The 20,229-nt window shown below is 41.7% G+C and overlaps 1 protein-coding gene across 1 annotated transcript in view; it reads right to left on the bottom strand.

The window, feature by feature from the left end:
* The window catches only part of GALK2 (galactokinase 2), a 145,269-nt gene that overhangs the window by 11,397 nt on the left and 113,643 nt on the right, over positions 1–20,229 (bottom strand). Inside the window, exon 9 of the mRNA XM_056135382.1 lies at positions 3,579–3,780. Within this exon, the coding sequence (XP_055991357.1) occupies positions 3,579–3,780 (202 nt within the window). The remainder of the gene's footprint in view (positions 1–3,578; positions 3,781–20,229) is intronic.

The raw sequence follows: 20,229 nt of genomic DNA, 5'->3' as shown, positions 1-20,229 counted from the left end.
AGGGAATCACGGTAGTACTGATAATTCTTAGACTAAAAAATACTCTATCCGATGCGAAATTTATGGCAGCAGTGGCCCTTATATCACTTTGCCAAGGCCCTTCCCAGTACCTGCAGTACTTTTTCTGCCAGGTGAGAGAGTCTCAGTGTCAGGAAGAACTACAGTGAGTGCATTCATTTTCCACTTGAACTTGAAATTTTTTTTATTGTAACGTTTTCTCTTCCTACTCCTCACCTTGTGTTTTGTTTCAGGGGCACCCTGGTGGTGCTCAGAGACTATTCCCCCCAGTGCTGCTGGGTACTATGCAGACCTTGGAATTGAACCCAGGCCTCCCATATGCAAAACATAAACAACTGAGCTGTCTCTCTGGCCCCCTTTAGCCTTTCATTCTTTTTCACCATCACATGTTACCGTGTCTTGCATTCTTCTATTCTCCTCATGCATCTCTCTACAACCCCACTAAAGAGACCGCCAGAACTTTGGAAATGGAGTTTAGATTTCAGTTTCACAGGCAACACAGACAGTCTTTGAAAAAGTATTTCTAGACTTGAAGGGAGGAATAGTGTCCATGTTACACTGTCTATTTTATTCCCCTGGGTATCCTCATCTGAGGTGCTCTGTCACTGACAATCTTTCAAAAACCACAATCAACCTAGATAATTAGGAGAGTATTATCTGGTGGGTACAGTGGCAGCAAAGAAAAACTGAGAAGCTTAAGGAGTAGAAAATAATTCCAGCCAATATTTTCCACATGCCAAAAGATAGTCTTCCAATAACGGAAACTCAACCCCTATATGTCTATAAATAAGTAGAAACTAATTTAAATACTTAGTTGATTTGCCAAACAAAAACAGGATGAAAAAGAATAAAGCTCCAGAAACTAGACCCAAATGAATTTTCCTCAGAACCACATCACAATAGATGAAAACAGGCTGAGCAGAAATGTTTAAGCTGCCATGAAGAAACGAGTTTTCCAAACCAAGTCCTTTCCTTGATATTTGCAGCCTAAACCATGTTTTAGACACAATCACTATGTAAATTTTCACTCAAACCCTTTTTTAAAAAAATACATAGTCTTGGGGAATACCAGAAGGGGAGAGAGAGAGAGAGAGAGAGAGAGAGAGAGAGAGAGAGAGAGAGAGAGAGAGAGAGAGAGAGAGAGAGAAAGTAGAGAGCATTAAAACCAGGCAAGAGTCCAAAATCACAGAGCTCGGAAGGAAAACAGAAAGAGTTAGAATTCAACCCTCTTAACTTGCAGCCTACTTTTCATCCAACTCAAGGAACTGCTCCCCTGCTCAAAGTGACTTTGCTCACAGTTCAAACGCTGCAGATAGTGAAAACCGAAGCCTCCACCTTTACATTTTCAAATGAAGGCCAGTAATCACGTCTTAGAATAACTAAGGTGAGAAAGGCAGAATCAGAATCGCAAAACGCTGCCTGTGAGCCAGGCTCTCCTGCAGGATGCTAACTGCTTCAAATCACTGAACTTCTTCATGCCTTCCGGAGCCCGCAGGCCTCTTCCTGCTTTCCCAGATTGTGGTCTTATAAAAGAATTTTTACTTCGAAATGTGAGGTCTGGCTTCCAACACTGTGACTTTTACAAGAGGCGGGGAGGCTGGGGGAAAGCGAGGAGGAAATTTTCTCAAGTCAGAAACCAAACATCATCTCACCGTGATCCTTCTCTTCCCCGCCCTCGCCCCCCAACGGCCTGGAGCCTACATCCAGGCATACTGTACCTGGCATCACACTGTTTAGCACTTCCACAGTGCCTTCCTCTACTCAAAGCCTGACTCCTTTCTCCCCCCACCGCGCCAGAGGCCCAAGTGGTATGACTCCCACTCCATTCCCCGCATCTCTGACTATGCTCTCCTTTTCCGGCCCTCCAACCACATGGGTCCTGCAGCTACTCACTCGTGTTGCGCCAGCCACATATCCACCTCAGGGCCCGTGCACTTGCTGCTCTCATCTCTTCACTTCCTTCAAGTCTCTGCTCAAATAGCATCTCCTCAGAGAGACCTGCTTTGACCAGGCCAAATACCAACTACCACCCAACCCTGGTACTCTCTTCCCCCTTCTTAGCCTGCCCCCACAGGCATTAACCACTGCCACTGTTTCTTCTATACTATCATTTCCCTCCTTCCTTGATGAGAAATATAAGCTCCGGAAGAGCAAGAGTACTGATTGATCCTTAGAGAAAAGAGAGCTTGTAAGAGAATCCTGAGAAGCTGTCAAAGGTGCCTCCACTTTTCAGGAAGGATTCAAATTCCCCCTGCTGCCTTCCAGGCAAAGATGCTTCTTCCTGATTTCTGCACAAATCATTCTACTTCCTTTTACTTCCAGACTGAACAATATTTGTCCCCTCTATTTACTGGGCCCTTGATATTTTCAGAAAAGAGCATTTATAATGAAACTAACTGTGGAAGGCTTTTTGGCAATTAGTGAGCAAGCCCTGACGTCAGCATAGTAATTCTCATCAATACTATGACCAAGTCTGGACAAGTTGGATTACACATGCCACTTATGATCAGTGGAACTACTTGATTTAAACTTTTCAGGCTGGGAGTGTGGCAATGAGTAAAGCAAGCCACAGGCGCCAAGTTGTTAATTATATTTTCATTACTAATTGATGCAGTTCTGTATTATCTTTGCAGAGTGGAAAGAGCATTGGGCCAACGTGGCCTAATTTTCCTTTCAGTTCTCCTAAGATCTATGAGAGCCCTCGTCGAGAAAGGCCCTTCCATTCTATTCACCGTTCATTCACAAGCAATTGCATGATGCTCCAAGCATTGTAAGGGCTTTCCCCTATACATTTCTATCTCAACAGACCCACTATTAACTTGCCTTTCTTAGTCCTTATTTTTCCCAAGATGCCTAACTTAAACCTCAAAGGCCAGCAATGCCAGCTCTCTGGACATCTCATTCAACAGCCTTCTGCATCGTACCTCCTATCAAGCTTGAGGCCTCTTTCCGTTTTCTACCTCTTCTTGAAAAAAAGGAGCTAAACTTAGGACACCAGACAGGAATGCTGGCAAACCTGCTGTTGAGTGACACCAGTGATTAAAAATATCATGAGAGTAACAACTGGGCCTATGAAAAAACACCTCTCAGAAATGCCTACTCATCCAAAAATGGAAATGTTTTCTGATGGAGTTGTGAACCAGCTCCAAACCTCATGAAACCATTGTGCCTGACTCCAACCTCTCTGTCCTTCAGCTGTTCAGTAGGAAACAAGTTCAGCGTTCTCTCCATCATAGATGGCCTCTCACATAAGAAGTGGGAAGGAGGGGCTGGAGCAATAGCACAGCAGGTAGGGTGTTTGTCTTGCAAGCAGCCGACCCAGGTTCGATTCCCAGCATCCCACATGGTCCCCTGAGCACCGCCAGAGGTTAATTCCTGAGTGCAGAGCCAGGAGTAACCCCTGTGCATCACCAGCTATGGTCCAAAAAGAAAAAAAAATAAATGGAAAGGACCTTCTGTCACCTCAATTATGAAAACGCTGCAGATATGTCATTTGTTTAACATTTCCGTTGATAGTGGCATCCCCTGACCCCTCGACCACACTGCTCCTTCATCCTCACCGGCAGATGTCCACTAGCTGGTCCAGCTCAGGGCAGCTGCACTCAAACATGTCCCGGCAGCTTGTGTGGCTCTGGTTCATTAACTCTCCCAGCAGCTGGAGTGTGTTGTTGGGGGCTTCTTCACAGATCTTCTTAAACTGGAGCACCCGTGCAGCCTCGCTGTACACATGCTGTGCCCGCTGGTAGAGTTTGAAGAGTAGCACTTAGGAAGGAAGAAGGGGGAAGTCAAGGTTAGAAATAGCTGCTGGACAAGCCACTGCCAAGAAAAATACACATATGGAGAGTGAGGGAGGTTCAAGGAGAAGAGCATGTTCTACGTGTGCATGACTCTGGGTTCTCTCCTTGGTGTCATAGAGCACCCCAAGCACTTCTGGGTAGATACTAGGTGTATAATGTATACACATATAATATATATATTAAATACATATTTTAATATATGCTAAATGTAGATATTGGGACTGGAGCTACAGTACAGCAGGTAAGGCATTTGCCTTGAATGCGGCCAACCTGGGTTCGATTCCCAGCATCCTATACAGTCCCCCTAGCACTGCCAGGAGTAACTTCTGAGTGCAGAGCCAGGAGTAACCCCTGAGCATCACTAGGTGTGACCAAAAAGCATAAATAAGTAAATAAATAAATGTAGATATTGAGGCCTTCTCTTTTAGTTCCTGTTATCAATGCCTTAGAGTTTATTTATTTGGTTTGGGCGCTAATTCATTACTTCTCAGGGCTTACTAGTGGCTCTGTGCTCAGTGATCACTCTTGGCAGGGCTCAGGGCACACATATGCAGTGCCAGGGATCAAACGTGGCTCCAGCTCCCCACTTTTTTTAAGTTGTCTGATTCTCTTTTAGTTAGGAACATATATTTCTATCCTCTCTCTGCTGATCATTATTTACTATGATTTCAATTTTTAAATAATAACTCTTTAAAATTGTTTTTTAAAAAAAAGACCTTTCAACCCCAATTCATGCTAACCCCAGAGCCATCAGCCTCTCCTTCCTCATCGTTCTTAATGCTGCAGTATTGGGGGCTCTTTCAGGGTCAGGGGAATGAGACCCATTGTATTTACTGTTTTTGGCATATCAAATACAGAGCCTGGCAAGCTATCTGTGGTATATTCGATATGCCAAACTACTCCAAATTAGGAAATTTTCCTGTCACTTCACTCTATCAAGCTTCCTTTTTTTTTTTTACTTTTTGGGTCACACCCAGCAGTGCTCAGGGGTTAGTCCTGGCTCTGCCCTCAGGAATTATTCCTGGCGGTGCTTGGGGGACCATATGAGATGCTGGGGATCAAACCGGGGTCGGCCGAATGCAAGGCAAATGCCCTGCCTGTTGTACTATAGCTACAGCCCTTATTAAGCCTCTTTTTATTTTCTACATCCCCCCCTTTTTTGTGGGGTAAGGTCATACTATTAATGCTCAGGGGATACTCCTGGCTCTGCCATCAGAAATTATACTCCTGGCAGTGCTTGGGGTACCATAAGGGATGCAGAGTCTTGAACCCAGGTCAGCTGCATGCAAGGCAAATGCTCTTCTGCTGTATTATCACTCTGGTCCTATCTTCTATAGTAGATAACCTTCTTCTCTGATTTTTTAAATTACTGAATCACATAAGATACACAGTTACAATGTTCACGATTTGGTTTCACTCACGCAACATTCCATCACCTGTTCCTTCACCCACCACCAATGTCCCCAGTTTCCTTTCCTTTCCCTCCCCCATCCCCCCTCCTCTTTTATGCACTTCCAATAAAGGGGAGTGGGTGAACACTATTGATTGAGTTTAAAGCAAGCAGGGCAATAAAACAAGGGTTAAGATGTTCTCAGGTTATCAGGCACATCCTCGGCACGCCCTCCTGACATTCCACATCAGTAACCCCTTCCATGGGGCCATCTTCCTCATTGCTTTGCCTGTTCCCCTTGTGTCCCTAACTTTCACCCTCTTTATAATTTTTTTCTTATTTTCTGCTAAAATAAATAATTCTTCAGAATATATACATGCCTCTCTCTTCATACCCACAAGCTCTGGTGGGTATGAACAGACAGAATTGTCAGTATAAATATGTCCACTAGTCCTTTCTGGGGGGACATGTTCGGTAAGAATGCTGCTCTGAGGTCAGATGTCCTTATCTGTTCTGTTTCTGCATTTTTCTGGACATGTGATCTTAAGGCATATCCTTTAGCTGAGCCTCCTTCTCTTCTCTATTAATCACATCACACTACCCCCACCCACCCACCCCCGCCGCCCAGGCTGAAATGGTTGGAATCTACCACAGGTGTGTGTGGGGTGGAGGATAGGTAAGATAGAGAAGGGACCAGTATGACAATAGTTAAAAATGATCACGTTGGACAAGAACTGAGTGTTGAAAGTGGGTAAGGGGATATAGACGACAACAATTCAGCATCTGTATTACAAACCACAATGTCCAAAAGAGAGAGAGAGAGAGAGAGAGAGAGAGAGAGAGAGAGAGAGAGAGAAGAAAAGTGCCTGCCATAGGGGCAGGCAAGGGGTGGGGGGTGGGGGTCGATGGGAGGGAAACTGGGGACATTGGTGATGGGAAATTACATGGGTGCAGGGACGGGTGTTGGAATACTGTATGACTGAAACCTAATCATAAACAGCTTTTTAAGGATCTATCTCACAATGATTCAATATAAATAAATAAATAAATGAAATAAATGCCTCAATGTCATGCAGAATGTTGCTTATGTTTTCCTTATATACCTTATGGACTCACAACTCTTTCTAATGCCATGAACAAACATCAAATACAAATAGATTAAATAGCTCAAAAAATAAAAAAATATAGCAAATAAAATAAAATTAGACTTTGAGGAGCTAGAGAGGTAATACAGCGAATAAGGCACATCTGAATGACCCTATTTCAATCCCTATTTCATTCTCCATTCTTCTCAAAGAGCCCGGCAAGCTACCGAGAGTATCCCGCCTGCACGGCAGAGCCTGGCAAGCTCCCCGTGGCATATTCAATATGCCAAAAACAGTAACAATAACGGGTCTCATTCCCCTAGCCCTGAAAGAGCCTCCAATATGGCACCATTGGGAAGAACGAGTAAGGAGAGGCTGCTAAAATCCCAGGGCTGGGACGAATGGAGACGTTACTGGCACCTGCTCGAGCAAATCAATGAACAACAGGAACTGAGTGTTGAAAGTGGGTAAGGGGATATAGACGACAACCATTCAGCATCTGTATTACAAACCACAATGTCCAAAAGGAGAGAGAGAGAGAGAGAGAGAGAGAGAGAGAGAGAGAGAGAGAGAGAAGAAAAGTGCCTGCCATACAGTGATACAGTGATTTCAATCCCTGGTATCACATATGATCCCCTGAGAGTACAGGAGTAGTTCCAGAGTACCACTGGGCATTATCAGACTCCAAATAAAATAAAATATTCATTGAAATCTTTGGCATATGTCAAAATTTCCATTTTATACTTGTCTATTCTCTTTTTTTTGTCTGTTCTCTTTTAATTCTAAACATTAATCCCTTGTTTGATAAGTAATTTGCAGTATTTTCCTATTTGATGTGCTACCCTTTTACTGTTAAAATCTTTTGATGCTTAATCTTTTTTAAAAATCCTGGTACCCTGCTAAAATAAAATTACTGCTCTTAAAACTCATCTACGGTGGAGAGATAATACTGCAGATGATGTGGTCCTGGTTTGAATCCTAGCCCTATAGAGTCCCCTGAGCACTGCCAGATGCAGTCCAAGCCTCCTCTCCACCTTGCTCCAGGGCAAAAAGATCCTTTGGGCTCTAACATTTTAATTCTATGAAGTTCAACCTCCAGACACGGAGACTTACTGCCACCCATCCATACTATATTTTATAAAGAAGATGCAAACACCATTCACACCTCATTTCTATTCTCTGCCTTCCTACATGCCATTCGCTATGCCAGGAAACTGACTTGTATAAATTATACCAGTGCATTCCCTTGCCCTGTTGATCCGAGAACGGAGAACTTCCTCGGCCAAGGTGTTACCGAGGCCACCAGAAACCCTTGCGCTCTCCCGAACCCAGCACACCATCTCGCCTTAGACAGCATGTGGCTCAGCACGCCAGGCGTGGAACTCCACACGTGATCCCTGCTGAAACCCTACGCATGATTCCTGCTGGTCATTGCCAGCTGTTTTGCAAGATTCTGACAGAATGGCATCGGCAGGGGCACGGAGAAACAGAGGGGGCGGCCAGTCGCCACTTGCCCCGGACTGGCTGAATCACAGCGCTGTGGGGCATGGAGCCGGGGAAGAAGTGCGCGTGGTGGCTCAGCCACTGCAAGGTGCTGCCCACCAACCACCGGGTTCGCGCAGATATTCGACCTGGCACAGACCTTTCGCGATGGGGTCCTGTTCTGCCAGCGGCTCAACAACCTCCTGGGCGCACTTCATCAACCTCAAGGAGATCAACTTGAGGCCGCAGATGTCCCAGGTGTGCCCAGAGATGCAGGCAGGTGGGTGTTTGTCAGTGTACAGATGGTTACAACATGCCAGTCGCCCAAAATCTTGCATTTGGTAGACTGGGAACATCTGTAAAGGTGATTAGAGGCCACCCCAAAAGCCTCCATCCCTCTCGGAGAGCCCCGCAAACTACTAAGAGTATCCCGCCCTCGCGGCACAGCCTGGCAAGCTACCTGTGGTGTATTCGATAAGCCAAACACAGTAACAATAGTAAAAATAACTGCTCTTCGTGTTCCTGAAGTGAGCAGACACCATTGGGATACTAGCATGCAACAGGGAGAATGGAGACGTTACTGGCACCTGCTCGAGCAAATCAATGAGCAACGGGGACAACAAGTGATCCCTGGCTCTCTTCTTGCAGAGTCTGGAGCTGGGACTGTCCATTTACCACAGGACACTTAATCTCTTCTTGCAGAGTCTGCTTGGAGCTGGGACTGTCCATTTACTGCTTAAAACAGCCTTTCACTTTCCTGCAGGGACTGCCTCCAGAAACTACTTTTTCAGAAATGTTTACATTCAACTTAGGAACCAAGACATTCTTTTATATGCTTTGCATACTCTGCCCTATGTTTTAATATATCATACATAGCTTTAGATTTTTATATGCTCTACATATTTTGCTTGTCCACATCCTCCTACTTCTTGTGGACAGCCAAAACTAGAGGTAGCAAATAGCCACTTTTTTTTAATTTCTGCAAATGTTCACTGATGTTAAAGGTTGAGCTGGCTTTCCTATAATAAAGAAAAGCTTTCTTTCAAAGTTTCTCAACTGAGTCATGTTAGGAATTTAAGTTTACTTTTAACTGCTAGCATTAATAAAATGCAAATTTGTGTTAATTTTCCTACTGGCGTTCAAAGACTTAACTCCAGTCATCAAATCTAATCAGTTCCTCTTTTGCAATCTGTAGGGTAACCCTCCCTCCCTTCTATTCCCACTGTCATAGCTCAAATTTGCACTTATTCCCATTCCCATTTGGACTATTTTGCAGCAGCCACCCAATTGATTGTCCTGTCTCAATTTCTCCTCTCACCAAGCCACTTTGAGGTTGAGCTGAACTGCCAGATTGAGTCCCTGCCACACAGTTTTACTCAGATTACTACCCAAAACCTTTATAGCTTATAGGTCAGAGAGACAACTCAATAGAGTGGAAGTAAATGCTTTGTACACAGGAGGTATGGCTCAATCTCTTGTACCTCATGGCCCCCCAAATACACCAGGAGTGACCCCTGAGTACCCCCTGGGTGTGGCCCAAAAAATAAACAAACAAAAAAACATTTTTCACTCACCATGCTCAGTGGCAATAGGAATTTATCAAAACTGGCCTCTGCAGTTCCCCAAGCACACCAGATTTCAAGGTATATTCACTAGTTGACAAAGAAAAGGCAATAGCTGCTTGCCTTTTCTCTGTGTCTAAACGTTGCCTCTTTCAGAAGGTTCCATTTAACTTACATCTTCATGAAATTACCTCAACTTCAGTCTTTTGGCCTTAAATTTGTTCCACACTTTCAGTCTGACACTCTTGAACTTTTCATGCACTTGCCATAGGGCTTATTTCTCATATCTCTGCAAAGTTTGCCAACCATCAAAGAGAGAAACCAGGTCTTCTAGATCCATTCGTTCTACCATGGCAGCCTCTCACTGGCAGAGGTCAGCTAATACAATCAAGAAATTATTTTTCTTTCTTTTTTGGGGGGGAGGGATGGTAAAGGTAGGACTTGAGCCACACCCAAATGTGTGTGGGGGTCACTCCTGGCAATGCTTGGGGAACCATATGTCATGCTGGGGATTGAACCGGTGTTGGGCATATGCAAGGCAAGAACCTAAACTTCTGTACTATTTCTTGAGTTCCTCCTACGAGATTACTTTTAATCATGGTTCAAAATTAAGATACTTTTATCTAGGAATTAGGGAGATGATACAATAGGGGGCTGGACTGTATACAGCAGATAGAGCACCTGACTTGCATATGGCTGACTTCAAGCATCCCATATGGTCCTCCGGGCTCACCAGGAGTGGTTCCTGAGTGCAGAACTAGGAATAACCCCTGAGCACTGCTGATGTGCCTCCTCCCCCTCCCCCCAAAAAAAGTTTAAAAAAAGATAGTTTCATCTAGGAATTGTTTAAAAAACAGTAACAGTACTCAGATTACTAAAATCTAAGATGATTTTTGCTATTGAATTAGCAACTACTAATATCAAGCATGAATGGAAAAAAAAGAAAATGAGAAATACAAAGATGAAAGTAGGTGGGAATAAAGAAAATGTTTTGTTTTGGGCCCAGGTATCAAAATAACCCAAAGGAGAAAATGGCATACAAACATCCATTACTGGCACATAATGTCAGCAAAACTGTCTAAAGAAACAGCAAAAGTGGACTTAGCTATGAAAAACTCCTCAAAGGTCCTGCATAGAAAAGGTAAAAGATGAGCCACTGACAAGCACGACAGTCCTGAAACAGTACCAATAGCTTTATGCATGTAAATATAAACAGGTTGTAAAATATTACATTTAGAAAGAAGTAAGAGGGGCTGGCGATATAGTACAGTGGGTAGGGCATTTAGCTTGCATGTGTCCAACCTGAATTCAATCCCCAGAACCGTATATGGTCTCCTGAGACCCACCAGGACTGATTGGAGTGTAGAGCTAGAAGTAAACCCTTATTTAGCACCTGTAGGTATAGTCCCCACCCCCCAAAAAAAGGAAAAAAGAAAAGGAAGGGAGATAACTTTTGTAACTATAAGATTGTTTGTGTTGCTTTGGTTTTTTTTATTATTGTTTATTTAACAGTATTTCTATTTAGTGAATTGTGGTGGTGAATTGTGGTGATGGTAGTGGTTTTTGCATGTAGTGCCAGAGATTTCACCCAGGGCCTCCGACATGCTCTATATGTGGTGGGGCCTCCAGATGCTCTACCACATACCCAGTCCCTAAAATTGTTCTTTTTCTGTTGAGATTGGTATAATAAAGTATTTTAAATGCTTGCTTTAGGACTCCATATGTTTCAGTTTTACTTCTGAGCTATTTTACCTCTCATAAACATAGGTCAAGTTACAAAATCTGGGCATGGGGGTGGAAAGTAATGGGGAGTTATTAGTTCATTTTTACTGTAAAATCCCATGGATGAAGAAATCGTCTAGTTTCCAGGCAGAGTAAAGCAACATCCACCCTGATCATAAAGCAGTGTTACTCAGCTGATAAATCACTGGACTCTGCTCCAGTGTGCAAAGGCTTTTTCCCCCAAACTTTGAATTCCAAAAAAGTTCATGTGAAATTTAATGGACAATGGAGAAAAATACTCTATAAACCTAACTAGACTGAACAGTTTCAGCATTTTGTACTTTTTTGCATCAACTGATATTTTGCTGAAGTGCTTGAAAATATATTACAAATGTGGCTTATGTCCCTACCTATTCAATTTTGCATCTGTAATTTAAAGGTATATCCTTGCATAAAATCTGTATCATGATCATCTAAGAAAATGCCAGTGGTTTATTATATCACACAGTCAGTCCGTATTTAAATTTTCTCAATTATTTAGATATCTGGTGTCAATTTAACCAGGTCTCAAAATTCATACATTATATTCAATCATATATTTACTCTCTTTTAGTAACAATTTAGAGTGATTGTGCAACTGTATCTCATGGTGATTCAATAAAATAACATTTTTTAAAAAATTACAGTGATTGTTGACACTCTGAATTCTCAGTTTCAGAGCCCTAGACTGTAAGAAAATATCCCTTAGGAAGAATATGCTTGGGTTCTCTCCTAGGATTTCACGTTATTTTGGTATTGACTATTCTAAAGTAGAAACTGTCCAGAGACCTATCTTATATGAAATCCAAAGACTGAATTTTTGATATGGGACAAGAAATGGTCAGAAGACATTACAGGTCACCAGTCCAGGCCCCTTCTGGTATAATCTCTATTGCAGAGTATTTCACAGAACACTTGTGATCAGGAATGTCTAACGGGAACCCTCGAGAGGTCTTCTGAAGGTACATGAGATACTATCATGCTCATGCTCCCAGAACAGTAGTAACTCAGATGAGGGAGAAGGCAGAAAGGGCACCTGTTTTCAATTGTGAAAGAAAAACCTTGCCAATGGCTCCAAAGATTTGGAGACCACCCTTTGGGAAGGAAAGCAGGTCTGTGTTGGCTGGCCATTACAAAAACTCTCAATCCAGGTTTCCCACTTGTCATGTACTGCTCTCCTTGGGTCTCTGTTGTGTGGATATAAAAATCAAAAGCAAGAGAATATGAAACTGTCCATAATAACTGTCTTCTCTGTCCAGTTAACTTTAATACTGGATGCTCTAGCTGTCTCTAAGCTTTTATAATCCTTGACAGCAATTTTTTAATAAAAGATAAAGGAAGTTGCTTCTTACTATGTTTATTGCAGGTGTGATTGCTTTAAATTTTAATATGTAATGCTAGGTTGCATTTCTTACAATACTATTAGTTTCCTATTCCTATCCACAGGATAAAAAATGCTTCAAAGCTGGATACAGCACATGACTTTGCAATACTGGCTTTTTTCAGTCTTAGATAACTCCTGAATCTTATCCTGAAATGATGACACAGATTCTGGGATCTAAATGATCATGGTCATAGACTTTTTTTTGTTTTTTCTCTTTGGGCCATGCCTGACGATGCTCAGGGGTTACTCCTGGCTCTGCACTCAGCAATTACTCTTTGCGGTGCTCGGGGAACCATATGGGATGCTAGAAATCGAACCCGGGTTGGCCGCGTGCAAGGCAAACGCCCTACCCGTTGTGCTATTGCTCCAGCCCTCCCAGTCATAGACTTTTAAACATCAAAGTTGGGTAAATAGTTCTGTTTAAAATTATTCTATTTTTAGCTCTAAGCTTACCTTATTGTTTCTAACATTCTTGCTAGGCCTCAAGTCCATGTCTGAGAGTCCCTGTCTTGGGGCCACTGCAGTAGCTATTTTGTTGACCTGAAACGCTTTTCCATATCATGGGTGGCTGGACACCGGTCCTTGTCATTATTGTCTCAGATGTAAAATCTTCAAGGAGACCTTCCCTCAACTCCAGTCTAGGGTAACCCTTTCACATACACTTTCTCCTCATTCCTTCATTCTATTTTATCCTTCATTACTCATCACTGCCTAATTTCTTTATATGTCCATGTATTGGTTTTATCTCCTACTGCAGAGTGTCAGCTTTGGGCCAGCAAGGGCCTTGTCTAATTTCTTCACTATTCTATCCTCAGTAGCTAAAATCAACGTTGTTTGGTTTCTTGCCCATGTAACCTAACTTCATGGAAAGTCAGCTAAGAAAATAATTATGAGATAAATGCAATAGGGAATATAGAAAAAAATTCTATTGTGTCAACTTATGTTTACTAGCACCTTCACCAAAAAGTGGTAAAAATTTACTGAAATAAGGTTTGGTAAGTGAGTTTACAAGTAATAAATATCCAAAGTATACCTGAGACCCAGTATCACATATGACTAATAATTATTAATATTGCATTTTGCTTCACAAATGTGAAAGAAAAAGAGATTTATAAGACAAGTGTAAATAAAAGAGAAGAAATTGATAATATAACCAATATACGTTATTTTTACCTTTTATATTATTCTTGTAACAAGGAGGTATTTACTAACTTCAATCTTAAAATGAAGACTGTGGGGACCCAAAGTAAGTGGGTAAGGCGTTTGCCTTGCACACAGCAGACCTAGGTTCACTTTCCACCACCCCATCTGATCCCCTGGTGGAGTCCTGCAAGGAGTGAGCCCTGAGCAAAGCCCTGTGTGCCCCCATCAAAAATCTAAAATATAGAAAGAATAAAGCAAATGAAGACTGTAAGTCTTTATGATCAGAAACTCTCTAATTAATGACTCCAAACAGGGCAGAAATAACTTGTATCTGATGTGAGAAAGGATGAGAGCATGTCTATCACAGAAGAAACCTCACATGGGGACCAGTTTCCTCCTGAAAAAAAAGGGGGGGGGGCAGTAAGTCAATTTTCAATCCTTAAAAAAGCCCCACTGATTTCAATTCAAACTCAACATTCAGCCTCCTTTTCTAGCATGCTTCTGCTAGGAGTGACAGCGACAGCACTCAGAGAGCTGACCACCTAGCCACAATTACCAACTGCTCTCCTTGAGACCCTGGTATGTGTCCGGCATGGAGCTGCAAAGGACAGAAAAGACCTGCCCTACAGAAGCCCTGCCTTCCAATGGAAGCAGCCACAAAACAATGAGACGACTGGACAGCAGCAACTTCGGCGAAGAGCCGAGGGCTAGGGATGAATGCTACAGATGCACAAAGAAGCTGGGGCTTTGGTGGGGCAAAAGAGTGATAGGAAGTATCTTGAGAAAAGATTTTGCACCCCAGAGCTCCTCGACTGTGAAGACACATGCCTGTGCTGAGAAAGGGGAGAGTGTTTACCAGCCTGAAGAGAGCTACTGACCCGAACCAAGGCAGCTGCTCTGCGGCTAGGGCATTAACTTCCTCCCAAAGGTCACATACTAGCCATCTTCGTCTACATCCAGTCACAGTGAGGCTTTCTTTCCCCACAGAATTGTTTCTTTTATGTTGGGAAACTTTATGTAATAAAAAAAATCTATATTTCTGCTTTCCCTTGAGAAACTGAAAGGTCTGGTGGCACTAAACCATTTCTCACACAGCAGCTGCTGGTTAGAGCCCCATTCAGACAGGGCACGCACTCTTCATTGCCATGCGGTTCCCATCATTTCCAGTTATCTGATGCTCAGCCCGCCTCACAGGGTTTAATGCCGGCCTGGTCCCTGTAGGCATCGTGTGTGGGAATGCTGCTGCCATAAAACTTTCATAACAGGATTCTTGGCTGGAGAGGGAAGAGTGGTCAATTCTAGTGGATTGTCATGCCATAATGAGCTACTTACTGTTACTAATAAATGTCACTTCTATTAGGTACCCAGATAGTTCTGTATTGAGAACAAGTCTATCCTCTCATAACTTCTTTGGTCTTAGTTATATTATCTAGATATTTGTAAATATAAGCATAAAAACTCTAGGAAAAAATGTCATGACTTCAACTTCTCACACACTTAGGAGAACACACTATGTGCCAGTTTTAATACTAAGGAAACAGAATTGAATAGGAAATTTTTTTTTTAAGTAGTAAGAGTCTCAGGACCAGAAAGAGAGAGTTCAGCTTTGCATCCATCAAAACCGGGTTAGATCCCTAGCATCCCATATAATCTCCTGGAGTACCACCAGGAATTCTCCCTGAGTGCAGAGCCAGGATTAAATGCTGGGCACTGCTGGGTGTGTTCCAAAAACAAATCCAGAACAGGAATTATTAAGATTCTCATAAAAGACAAGTGGGAACAGGACAAAAGACAAGGAAACACTCACAAACAATAGGTAGATGAGCAAATGGCATGGCCTTATAGAAAACAGTATGGGGATTCCTTAGAAAATTAACACTAGAAACTACCATATGATCCAGCAACCCCCTTTCTATAGAACCAAAAGAATTCCAAACAAGATCTTAAAGAGAAACTAACACTCTCATATTTACTAAATCCCCATTCCCAAAAAGACTGTGAAAGTAACCAAACGTACACTGAAAGTTAGATGAAACTGTGGTATATACATATAACAGAATATCGTTCAGTTTTTTTTTTAAAAATGGGTATTGGAACACTGTATGACTGAAACCAAATAATAAATGTAACTGTGCATCTCACAGTGATTCAATTTTTTAAAAATGAAGTAACTTCTGCAATGTGTGATAATATGAATAGACTTTAAGGACATTATACCAGTGAAATAAGCCAGATAAAGAAAGATAAGAACTGGATGATTCTATTATATGAGGCTACTAAAATACTAAAACCCCTAAAACCAAAGACTGGGACGTGGTTTCCAGGAGATGAGAGGAAGAAAATGGAGGATTTGTTCATCTACTGGCATCACAGTTGAGCTAAATAAAACAAAGAAGTTCTAGATATCTACTATACAACATTGTATGTAAGTCAATATTACTCTATTGCACACATAAAATTTGTTAAGAGGTGAGATCCCACAGAAGAAGAAGAAGAAGAAGAAGAAGAAGAAGAAGAAGAAGAAGAAGAAGAAGAAGAAGAAGAAGAGGAGGAGGAGGAGGAGGAGGAGGAAGGAGGAGGAGGAGGAGGAAGAGGAGGAGAAGGAGGAGGAGGAATAATAGTCTTGGGTAGAACTTGTTAAATAAAAACAAACAAAAGGAAACAGATGTTAAGGCAGCTCTTCACAGCTAAACTGATGGCACAAAGCCAATAGGGCGTGCTGATCTGAGTTAAACAGAAAACAGAGCCTGAGGTTTGGGTACAAGTAGTGGATGGTCCTGGGCACTTTGGTGGTAATGGGTATAGTTACTCTGAACATCAATACCATATATATGTGTGTGTGTGTGTGTGTGTGTGTGTGTGTGTGTGTGTGTGTGTGTGTATGTATATATGTATATATGCACAAGTAGCAGAAATCCAGAAAGCAAGACCAAAGAAGAAGAAAATGAGATAAGAAAAAGGTCTTGAAATTCTTGCTTGGTAGTGGCAGCGCTGACACAGCAATGCTTCCACCAGCATGTTGTGACACCAGTGGTGGTGTCCACCACCATCACCCCATGATCCCTTTCCCCTTCCACCTCAGCCTCTTCACTTCTCAGCTATATTGTCCAAGTGTCAGGATTTGTTTCCATTGGACCTTGTCTAATCCATTTCTCTGTTTCTTTTTTTTTATCTGTGTGAGCGAGGTCATTCAGTATTTTGTCTTTTTCTGAGTCACTTCACTTAGCAGGACACCTTCCAATTTCATCCAAGCTGCAGCACATTGCAAGATTTTTATCTTTCTTCATAGCTGAGTACTGTTCTGTTATATACGTATACCACAATTTCTTGATCTGCTCATCTGTCGTTGCCATGTGGGCTGCTTCTAGATCCTGGCTACTGTAAATAGTGCTACAGTGAACACAAGAGTGCATATGTCCTTTTGGATTAGTGTCTGTATTCTTGGGTGTGGATGCCCAGAAACAGAATCTCTGGGTCATATGGAAGTTCTATTCATAATTTTTTGAGAATTCTCCAAACCATTTTCCAAAGAGGCTAAATCAGCCATTAGTCCCACCAACAGTGAATGCGAGTTCTTTTTCTAACCATATCCCAATCAGTTGTGATATTGCAATAAAAAATTAATGTAATGTAGAAAGGAAATTATACAAACACATACACAGACACATATATCTATCTATCTATATATATATATATATATATATATATATAGAGAGAGAGAGAGAGAGAGAGAGAGATAGCAGACTGACCCAGGGCTTGTAGTTTTTGATGATGTGAAACTCCTTTCTAAAAGCTTCTACTCTGCTTTGATTAAGCAAAAACTTCAAAAACCCCATTAGTTAAGAATACACATTTGAAACCACCTTGTCTAATACCTTTTTTTCTTATGACCATATTAAAGGGCTCTCCCTGGTGATGTTTCTCTGCTACATTCTTTATGTACAATGTATGATTATGCATTTCTATTGTATGGTCTTCAATGGCATATATTAACAATTCCCCTTCATAAATATGTATGATTTCCTCTGGAAAAGTCCTAAATATACACAAAATATTATGGCAACCCAACAATACTTGTCATAAAGCATTACTTTCTCTTCCTTTCTCCAAATCTCGCTCTACAATCTGTGCTGGAAAAAGTTGCTTCCCAACTAACTATAAACTGTTTCTTTGCCAGTAAAGTTACTCTTCTATGAAAGAGGTGATGTGGCTGGAGAGACAGTACAGCAGGTATGGATCTTGCCTTGCACACAGCGAACCCGGGTTTGTTCCCTAGCATCCCATATAGTTCCCCAAGCACTACCAGGAGTAATTCCTGAGTGCAGAACCAGGGGTAACCCCTGAGCATCCCTGGAGTGGCCCTCCCCCAAAAAAGTAAAGGGGAGAAAAGTCAATAATGGGTGCGTAGTGAGCAGTTTACCACTGTGAATACATCTTGCTCAAATTCTTGCCAAAAAAACAAAGATGATTGCATTCTCTGAGGCCAATAGCACTTTGATCCCCAAAACTTAAAAGGATGGTGTACCAAGAAAGAAAAAAAAGTAAGGAAGGAAAGAAGGAAGGTAGAAAAATGAAAGAAGAAACGAAAGAAAAGAAGGAAGAAAGAAAAAGAAAAAGAAAGAAAGAAAAAGAAAGAAAGAAAGAAAGAAAGGAAAGAAAGAAAGAAAGAAAGAAAATCACACCAATATCTAATATCTCTGTTAGAACATACATGCCAAAATTCTCAATAAATATTGGCAATTTGAAATTAGAAAATCATTAATTATTTGGAGCCAAGTGATAGCTTTCCCAAGATGCAAAGATGAATTCAAAGATGATATTTAAATTAACTAATGTAATATAACCAAATCAACAAAAAAGATAAAAATAATATTAAGGAATGTTTTAAACTCATTTAGAAAGACTTGATATACATTTATAATAAAAACTTAATAATTTGGAAATAGAAGGAACATAGCACTGTAGCACTGTCCTCCCATTGTTCATCGATTTGCTCAAGCGGGCCCAGTAATGTCTCCATTGTGAGACTTCTTACTGTGTTTGGCATATTGAATACATCACGGGTAGCTTGCCAGGCTTTGCCATGTGGGCGAGATACTCTCAGTAGCTTGTTGGGCTCTCCAAGAGGCGCGGAGGAATCGAACCAGGGATGGCCGTATGCAAGGCAAACACCCTACCTGCTGTGCTATTGAGGGGAAAAGTGGAGATACCACATAAATTACTTCAAATCATTCTGCAAATTTATTTTTCTTTGAATCATTCTATTTTCCCAGGCAAGTAATATCATTTTTCTTGCGAGTTTATGAAACTCTTATATTTATGTTTATTTTTCTCTTGTCAGAAAGAAATGTTTCCTCCTTGCCTATACCAAAATGTCTAATTATAGGCAGTTTAAAGTCAGTACATTTTAGATTTTCCTTAAAAGAATTAGCTCTAAATTTTCTCTTTAAAACACAATTTCTGGCCTGGAGAGATAGTACAGAAGGTAGGACACTTGCCATGAATGTGATCAAGTGGGGTTCAATCGCCGACACCCCATATGGTCCCCCACAGCCCACCAGGCGCAGTCTCGGAACACAGAGCCAGGAGAAAGCCCTGAGCACCACCAGGTGAGGCTCCCCTCCCCCCACCCAAAAAACTCAAACAATATTCACATTGTTCTGAAACAAGTCAACTATTATTAGTAACACCTCAATCATACCTTAGTATAATAAAGGCAATAAATCTGACAGATGCACAGCTAAAATCATACTCGGTGGGTGAAAAAGACTGAAAGCTACACCTCTAAGATCTGAAACAAAACAAGAATGTGCATTATCAACTCTGGAGTTCAGCATTCTAGGCAGAGCTAAGCAAGGAAAAAGCTATGAAATGGGTCCAAATTGGAAAAGTAGCTAAAACTGTTGTTATTTGCAGATAACATGCAAAGAAAGTTCAAAGAATTCACCCAGAAGACCTACTGGAAATGATTACTAAGTTCAATACTGTAGCAGGATACAAAACTAACATGCTGCATTTTTTCTTTTCCTTTCCTCTTCCCTTTCCTCCCTTTGATAATGAGGTGATAATGGCCAGGGATCACAGGTACATTTGACTGTGGTGCCCACACACTCAGAGATGGTACCTGAGCAGGCCTGAGAGAACTCAGCACTGCCCATAGCAGTTATTGGCTTTGAGCATCATCACAAACCATAGATATCCCCAGAGCAAGCCCCAGTCTGACGGGAAATCAGTCTCTCACTTACAGAAAATGTTAGACAGGCCTTAGAGTCTCAAAACTGGAAGAGAAAGGAAGTACATTATTTTGTACATACAGGTGAGTTGGTTTTCCTCATAGGGCTATGGCACTTTGGGATGAAGGATGGTGAAGGGAGAGGAGCACATTCCTTTAGTTGCAGTGTTTGCACACATGCTTACCAAGAATTGCACTCATACTCATCGTGTTCACACGCATTCTGGCTGTAGTGTTTGCCAGGCTGTAGTATAGTCAGAAATTGTTTGCAGTGCCAGAGATCACATACAGACAGCAGTACTACCAGAATGGTGTTCAGTGCAAAACCTGTAACAATTCTACATACACCAAAAAAATAGTTAGAGAAGGCAAAAT

Source organism: Sorex fumeus, unplaced genomic scaffold (assembly GCF_029834395.1).
Source record: "Sorex fumeus unplaced genomic scaffold, SorFum_2.1 ptg000111l, whole genome shotgun sequence".
NCBI classification, from domain to species: domain Eukaryota; kingdom Metazoa; phylum Chordata; class Mammalia; order Eulipotyphla; family Soricidae; genus Sorex; species Sorex fumeus.
Note: the sequence above shows the minus strand (reverse complement) of the source record. Positions and strands in the feature narration are given on the sequence as shown.